Raw genomic sequence first — 8395 nt, 5'->3', positions numbered from 1 at the left:
AGGGAAAATGTGACGTTTAAGAAACAAGCCAAAGAAAGGCAGTAAGGAAGGTGTCTAAAAATAATTTTGTAGGTGAAGAAAATGAACATTCATGATCCATCGGAATCTGACATTGGTTAAAGATCCAATACAGCCGTTTTTATATCAATATCAAATAATATCTGGGTATTAACCTTAATGTAATAGATTTCCATTAAAATGGTCAAAAATAAACAAAAATGTTTTTTTTAGCAAAAAACTGTTTCTCAAGCAATATTTTTGCTAGGACATAGTGGTCTGAGTGGGGAGGGGAAACCCCAAAAACTAGCTGTTATTGGCAGAGAGGTTTGGAACTGTCTTTGTTATTGGTCTATTAACTCATTTACCGCCTGATGTCACCATGGAAAAACGAAACTTCACCCATGCAAAAACCTGCTGATTAGGTCCTGTGTCGATTGTAGTTTCAACCAGCAACTATCAGGAAATAACACTGATCACATTTTATCACTCTTTTACGGTGTTCGTTTCATCTGCTGTTGTTGTACAATATCATACAAAATATCGAAAAAAATGAATTTGGACTGCGTTTAGAAGAGGTGCAATGATGAGAGAGATATTGCTTGTAGCTTTCTAAACTCACCAGCAGAGGTCATTAAACGTCCATATCAGAGCTATCGATGCTTTAGTATAGTAGTGCGATTGCTTTTGTCTGTCTGGTTGCTGTGAATGGACCACTAGCTGACATTGGACTCAAAATCTATGTACAAAAATTCATTGCCATGTTACCAATTCAGCAATGCAGTCTTTAGAAGGTAATCTGTATTCATTAATTTTGATAAATTCCCGAGCCAAACACTTATCGACATGTGGTTGCTTATGTTCAGCTCACAGCAAGGAAGCTAGCTAGGTGGGTAAACTAGCTGAACCTGTTTGTTGTTGTGTCTGTCTGTTAGTTATAACAAGTCATACGATTTATTGCTCAGTTTTGTGCTGGAATAAACAGAATGAACTTGCAAGCCATGCGATTTGATAGCGTTGTTGTTTGGAGTGTTTTCCAATGTGTCCCCTTGGCCTTGCCTTAGGCTAGTCCTGTGAATGCCAGATATACTGTAAATAAGACCTATTGAGTTTGCCCCACAAACCAAGGCTTAGCAGGCTAGCTACTGCTGTAGTATAAATGCTACTACAATCTTTATTAAGATTTGTCAGTTTGGACCAGTTAGCCAGTCAGCTCATAATCCGTAAGCTATTTCATCAACAGGAGAGAATCAACACCTGTGGATGTCACAAGTCAGTGATTTGATGGTGTCCAGCTAGACCTAGCTACAGCTATGTCTGTGGCCTCTCTCCTGCGAAGTGCCATGAGGTAAGTAACCCACTATAGTACTTACATTATCATATTTACATCATCACCTGCACTCAGAATTGATTTTGTGAAAAGGACTACTGTTAGTGATGTAATGCATAATTTCCTAAACTCGGTCCTGGGGCCCCCTGGGTGCATGTTTTGGTTTTTGTCCAGGCACTACACAGCTGATTCAAATAACCAACTCATCATCAAGCTTTTACCATTTGAATCAGCTGTGTAGTGCTAGGGGGGGAAAACCAAAACATGCACCCAGGGGGGCCCCAGGACCCCGTTTTGGAAAAGTGGTGCGGCAGAAACCAAAACGTGCACTGGGGGGGCTGAGTTTGGGAGACCCTGATGTAATGCACAGCAGGCTCCCTTTGGACTTCATGGTGACAACCCTTTATCCTCACTCTCTGGTCCATGTTGTTTTTCCAGAGTGGGGAACAGACATGTCGCAGCACATTTGGTCCATCAGAGAGCTCTTTCAGGGGCAGATGCTATCAATGCACTGAGACCTTTCTACTTTGCAGTGCATCCAGACTTCTTTGGCCAGCATCCCAGGGAAAGGGTGAATGATTATGTCCTGTTGTAGGCTAAAAGAGCAATAATGTCCATGTATCATAGAACTATGTCGTAGGGCAATTCCATGGTGACTTAACAATATCCATTTAACAGTTTACAAAAACACATTTACTTGAAGAACAGTGTAGATGCAGCACAAACCGTCATTCTGTTACCAAACTTTGCATCTGCACTGTTATTCAAGTAAATGTGTTTTTGGAACATTTTCAGTGGTAATTGTTAAAAGTAGTCCTTGTGCATAGAGTTGTATGGTTTGTTTAACTTTGCGTTCATTGTTTTTTGTTTGACATTTTAAAGTGAAAAATATGAGCCTCAGAATCATTCTGTTATCGTGGAATTGCCAATCAAAACGTTCTTTGTGGAATTCTCTTCAGGAAGTCAATGAAAATTCCATCAAGAGGCTCAATGGTTATTTGGAAAACCTTCAGAAACCGGGGACCCGCTCAGTCCAACCAACAAAGCTCACCTTTTATGTCAGGGAAATAAAGGACAAGGAAGACATTCAGAAGGACATCCTTCCCCATGGTAATGTGCTTTTAGTCTGCTTAAAATGTAGACTATACAGTATTGGTGTTTCTTGATCATTTGTTTTTTTCATACCGTTTCCTCTGAGAGAGTGAGTATTATGCATGGATGCATTCCAAATGACACCCTATGCACCCTGGTTAAATGTAGTGCACTATATAGAAAACATGGTGCAATTTTGATTTTTTTTGTGACTTTGTAATACATTTGACTACATTTCCCAGGGTTCCGTTTGGTCAGCTTCACTCTGCAGACCAAGGATGTCCTGACCACCGTAATGGACGTGTTGAAGTCCTGCAGTCTGTCCACAGAGCACATGAAGGGACTCAAGGCCAGCTCAGAGTCACCCAAGAGCCGGCAGCCAGTGGCTGGGCATGGGAACCCTTTCTACAGACCCATCAAATGGGACAAAAGCTACTACAGCTTCACTGGCTCCAGAGACCCAGAGCAGGAGCTGGAGCAGGCCAAGAAAGTAGAGCCCACACTAAGGTACTGTATAGTGACTACCTAGCTAAAGCAAACGCTAACTTCTTATGTATGTAGAATGGCACATTAGACATTAGCATCGCTTTAGCTTGATCACTTTTTAACTGTCAACTCAAATTCACAGATGCATTCCGAAGACGGGTTTAAAAAGAAATAAATGATCTTGCTGTCTTCGTCACTGCCTGTGTACTTGCATTCTTCTAGTTGGCTCATTCCACTCACGCCTTGAGAGAAGTGACATGCTCTACAAGCGAGCCATTGGTCTGTCTGAAGAGTTGTCTTTCTGCTGCAGCTTGTGGCTGAGAAACCATGAGAAGGAGGCTACGAAGAAGCAGAACGCCAGTGTCCCTCGACGGGAGGAGCTGAAGAGACTCAAGAAGGAATTGTGTCAGAAATTTGCCTTGGAAGATATCAGGTAATCATCAGCACTCTGAACAACAGCTATTCCATTATGATAGAAGATGAAAACATTGGTGAGTTTCATTAAGTGCACCAACTCCCATGCAGATAGAAAATGGTGCAGAGACACATAGTAAAAATGGAATTGTCACCTGCACCAAATACAACATGACTCTGATGCAAAGTGCTGGTCCTATGAAGTTAAGTGCATAGACCCTTCAGCTTCATAGGGTGCATGTTTGAGTTACTGTTTGACTGGGTTCTACTGGCCTGCGGTACAACAGAAGGTGGTCAATGTCATTCCAAAGTAACGTATTATCAATGTATTATCAATGTTCTGGAGACTTTGAGCCGCCTCCTGTTGTTACATCACGACTGGCGACCTCTGCTTCCACTTGAACACCTGATCTGAGGACAATACCTCCTCCCTCCTGCAGGTGGCAGCGCAGCTGGGGAGTGACTCACAGATGCTGTCAGCTCCAGAGTCTGAGCCGTCTCTCCCAGCAGAACCCTGAGGATGTGCTCAACCTGCGAGGTATACACACCCGGAAGAGAGTCAATAAGGGTCTTTATGTCTTAAGAGTGGGCTTGAATTGTTCTATTCTGTTGACATTTTGAAAGATGTCCTGACTGACAGAGAATGATGAGTGAATTAATATGATGTATGGTAAATTACTTTATGCATTCCTTATTTTCTTTTAGGACACACTATAATATTCACTGACCAATCAGGGATGAATGCCTCAGGTCATGTGATGCTGGGAACAATGGATGTTCATCACCAATGGACAAAAGTAAGGTACATGTTACATTTCAGCTGGAAAAGTTACCAGTCTTTTTTTATTTTCCTTTTGCTCATGTTCCATGTTTGTTTGTGTGTGCGTGTGTACATGTGTCCTAGCTGTTTGTGAGTCTCCCTAGCTACCGTAGCCTGCACCTGCAGACAGAGTGGCTGAAGGAGAGGATCAGCCATGTGTTGGGAGGTATTCAGGTGATTGACATAGAGAGACTGGGACCTGTACAGCCTATAGAGGAACACTTCAGCATCCTCAACACCTTCCATAAGAGACTACTGGCCCGACGCCTAGCCCTGCATCCCAGGAGCCTGCAAGGCCTGGCCATGACCCTGGAGAAGTAAGAGACTCTTCCCTATCCACCCACACCACAGACCATGTACCCGACTGTCTACCACGTACCCGACTGTCTACCACGTACCCGACTGTCTACCACGTACCCGACTGTCTACCACGTACCCGACTGTCTACCACGTACCCGACTGTCTACCACGTACCCGACTGTCTACCACGTACCCGACTGTCTACCAGTGGGCCAAAATACTCTGTTTATGCAGCACATTGCTGTTCAAGGGTGTGATTTTGATGCTACTGTAATACCAGTCTGTAGAGTGGGGGTCCCCAATTACACTGAACAAAAATATAAACGCAACATGCAACAATTTCAATGGTTTTACTGAGTTCATATCAAGAAATCAGTCAATTGAAATAAATGTATTAGGCCCGACTCTATGGATTTCACATGACTGGGCAGGGGCACAGTCATGGGTGGGCCTGGGAGGGCATAGGCCCACCCAGTTGGGAGCCCGGCCCACCCACTGGATAGCCAGGCCCAGCCAATCGGAATGAGTTTTTCCCCGCAAAAGGGCTTTATTACAGACAGAAATACTCCACAGTTTCATCAGCTGTCCAGGTGGATGGTGCATGTGAAAATGCTGGATGTGGAGATCCTGGGCATGCCAATTGCATGCTCCCTCAACTTGAGACATCTGTGGCATTGTGTTGTGTGACAAAACTGCACATTTTATTGTCCCCAGCACAAGGTGCACTTGTGTAATGATCATGCTGTTTAATCAGTTTCTTAATATTCCACACCTGTCAGGTGGATGGATTATCTTGGTAAAAGAGAAATGCTCACTAACAGGGATGTAAACAAATGTGTGCACAACATTTTAGAGAAATAAGCTTTTTGTGCGTATGGAACATTTTCTGGAATCTTTTTCAGCTCCTGAAACATGGGGCCAACACTTTGCATGTTGAGTTTACATTTTTGTTCAGTATACATTTAGCCGTGAGCCGACTTTTCCTGATGGCCGGAACATAGTTAGAAATGATTTGGATCCCAAACAGATATAGTATTTGACAAAAGCAGAATCATTTCAAACCTTGATTACATTGGGATAGGATCACATAAGCCTCGCTATTAATGTGTGGGAATACTTGGGAACAGATTTCCTAAATTAAAATCACGTTGAGCAAATTTCTTTGTGATTTTAGTCTTTTATGTCCAACAACAACAATTCCCAAAAACGTTTTTTATTATTATTGATTTATTTTGCTCAGAGAACTCAGAGGACCAAATGAAATCACCGGCGGGCTGCCTATAGGGGAACCCTGGTGTAGAGGCATGTGAGAGATTCCCCGGCCACTGATGATGTACCTGTGGTGTTTTGTCCCAGTGACCGCTCCAGCCCCAGCCTGCATGAGATGGGTCACTTCATCATCCCAGCCACCTGTGAGCCTAGCAGACTACAGACATTCCTCCAGAGCATGGCCTGGGAGGCCCGACAACGAATCAAACACCGGAACCAGTGAGTGTCTCTGTCAACCTTGTCTTCCTGCCTTCCTACTTCCTACATGTCTGTGTACATTGTTGTATTGATTATCCCTCTGTCTGTGTGTGTGACCCTGACCTGTGTCCGTCCCCCAGGCTGCAGGCGGAGGAGGAGGAGGTACTGCTCCACTGCCTGGAGGGTCTGGCCCTGAGGAATCTGTCCAAGGAGCCCAGTGTCAGACACAACCAGATGATCCCCTGCTGCAGGCGGTTGCTGGAGGAACGCTCCCCACTCATGGAGGGCCTCCGGGTGGAGGTCTCCCACTTCTACTCTGTCATGCAGGACGGGGACTTGTGCATCCCCTGGGACTGGAAGGGCTGAGGGGACAGGGCCAGGGGACATGCTGCAGCACGCCTGGTTGAACCAGACTGAATGCTGTGCTCACCATGTCTACCACCAGGCTACACTGCAGCTGCCACACAGAGAAACAAACCAACCGACTCTCACAAGGTCAATCACGTTATCCTTCTACTGGAGAGGACAGATAAACAGACCTTTTCAAACCAACCGACTCTCACAAGGTCAATCACGTTATCCTTCTACTGGAGAGGACAGATAAACAGACCTTTTCACACTATCGTGCTGAACCAGGGCCCCGTTTCCCAAAAGCATCTTAAGGCTGAGTTCATAGTTAGAACCTTTTGTAGGAGCATTGTTGGATCTCTGACCTGTTTTCCAAAGCCATCCTTACTGAAGTTGCACTTGAAAACGCTTGTTATTTACCGCCTGCCTCAGATCACTCCTAGAACAGCTAGTGTTATTTTCCCCTTCCACTAAACATAGAATCAAGATGCTTATCTGTCTCTCTGTGACCACCGATAACTTCACAACGATGTTGACTACAAATATAAAGTTGCCGATGTCTATGCATTAGAAACAACCAAAGGATAAAATGATGCTTAAAATGAAAACCTATATGACTGCATTCAGATATAAATATCCTACCTACGGTATAGTCTACATAGGCCTATGTTTTATTTATCTATTTGGCTACCGTCTAATTTATGCCTCTATATATTTCATGATGTGTCATCTTGATTTAGTGTATTTATTATAGGGTAAGCATTAGAAAAAGCCGTCTCAATATTTGCAGTCGTACTAGCTGATCTGTTGTCAGTATTGTGGAATCCTGATCCGAGAGCAGCAGTGCTCCGTTTCAATCTTGTCAGTATCGACACACTTAGCGAACGTTCTCTCTGCATGGCGTTACATCTTCGGCTGTTGTAGGAAAGATGCATCGTTAAAACACTCGTAAGCCTAAATTCCATTCCATCGATATCGGGAAACCAGGCCCAGTACTGTGCTGGCTTCCATACGTTGTTTTCATGTCCTTTCCAGCACGTTCCAGTAACTATGGTGGATATGATGGGTAACCAGACTAGCGCAGCTTGGCTTGGTAGTGTGAAAAGATTTGGTCAGAGCAGGCTGGTGCAATAGAGTTAGTTTGTATTAACCAACAAGAAGGTCTAGTATCATGAAGTCAGTCAGTGTTCAGGAGGGTGTGCGTGTGAAGAAACCATCACAGAGTAATAGTATCAATATTTTTATTAGGGGTGTATGAGGGGAAATAATGTTTAATGTAGTACAGTAGCACTTTTTATTGATTGTTATTTTAATGAACATGTGGAGTATTATTTCCGAGACCATCTACAAAGACCACTATAACACTTATTCAAATCTATTACACTTTAAACTGTACAGGAACACACTTTGCTATCACAAAAGAAGAGCTAAGAAAAGAAATGCCTCGGTATTACAAACTGTCTCGTACGATGATCAGACGGGAGATACTGCTGCAGTGTTTAAACTCTCCACTAGATGGAGCGCTCTCACTAAAACCAATGAGCCCCATACTGAGTTTTGTAATGATGTATATTCTTCCGAGTGAGATTTGATGTTCTGGTGTTTCTCAGAGTAGGAGTGTGGATTTAGGATCAGTTTGACCTTTTAGATCACAATAAAAAAAACATTACATGGACAGGAGAGACCTGATTCTAGATCAGATGTTTGATACTTAGAGCCTATGGTCAGTGGTCTACTGTAGGTTGACCTCGACTGAAATGGACAACAGCTATTAGAAGAAGAGCTATAGTACTGGAAGTGGATCCCACCGTGTTGATGCAGCTCTCGGGCGACGGGACAGTCAAATGGAATGGAGACTTTATACTGCAAGATCAAGTAATACTAACTGTATTTTGCATCAGTTACCTGACTAGCTAGAATACTGCCGGGACAGCTGGGAACAGTAATGATGAATATGTTTGTTTTTACCTCATGTTAACTTTAACACAACCAATACCACAGAATAAAGACCTGCTAAAATAAAGTGAGTGATTTCAAGCGTTGGGAGAAGATGGATCATTTATTTCATCTAATATCATTTAGAGACGCTAAATGACTCATGTGTATGACTATTGCTGGATTAACACTATTTTCAACACTCT

The 8395-nt window shown here is 43.3% G+C and overlaps 1 protein-coding gene across 3 annotated transcripts; it reads left to right on the top strand.

Annotated features, from left to right (window-relative positions):
• The first annotated feature begins 654 nt into the window (after positions 1 to 654).
• LOC115177152 (T-cell activation inhibitor, mitochondrial) lies at positions 655 to 8292 on the top strand. 3 transcript variants are annotated; one of them, XR_003872358.1, is made up of 11 exons: positions 655 to 886; positions 1241 to 1345; positions 1766 to 1898; positions 2287 to 2437; positions 2662 to 2926; positions 3216 to 3338; positions 3760 to 3857; positions 4025 to 4116; positions 4224 to 4456; positions 5680 to 5927; positions 6047 to 6059. XR_003872358.1 is itself a non-coding variant. In XM_029737710.1 (11 exons), exons 2-11 carry the CDS (start codon positions 1311 to 1313, stop codon positions 6270 to 6272), a joined length of 1488 nt encoding a protein of 495 aa, XP_029593570.1. In that variant the 5' UTR covers positions 667 to 791; positions 1241 to 1310; the 3' UTR covers positions 6273 to 8292. The 3 variants fall into 3 exon arrangements, 2 of the variants coding, with proteins under 2 accessions (XP_029593570.1, XP_029593569.1); XM_029737710.1 differs by having other exon boundaries at positions 667 to 791; positions 5796 to 5927; positions 6047 to 8292; XM_029737709.1 differs by having other exon boundaries at positions 667 to 886; positions 5796 to 5927; positions 6047 to 8292.
• The last annotated feature ends 103 nt before the right edge of the window (positions 8293 to 8395 follow it).

The sequence above is a fragment of the Salmo trutta genome, chromosome 37 (assembly GCF_901001165.1).
Source record: "Salmo trutta chromosome 37, fSalTru1.1, whole genome shotgun sequence".
Taxonomy (NCBI): domain Eukaryota; kingdom Metazoa; phylum Chordata; class Actinopteri; order Salmoniformes; family Salmonidae; genus Salmo; species Salmo trutta.
This window is presented reverse-complemented; position numbering and strand designations above follow the sequence as displayed.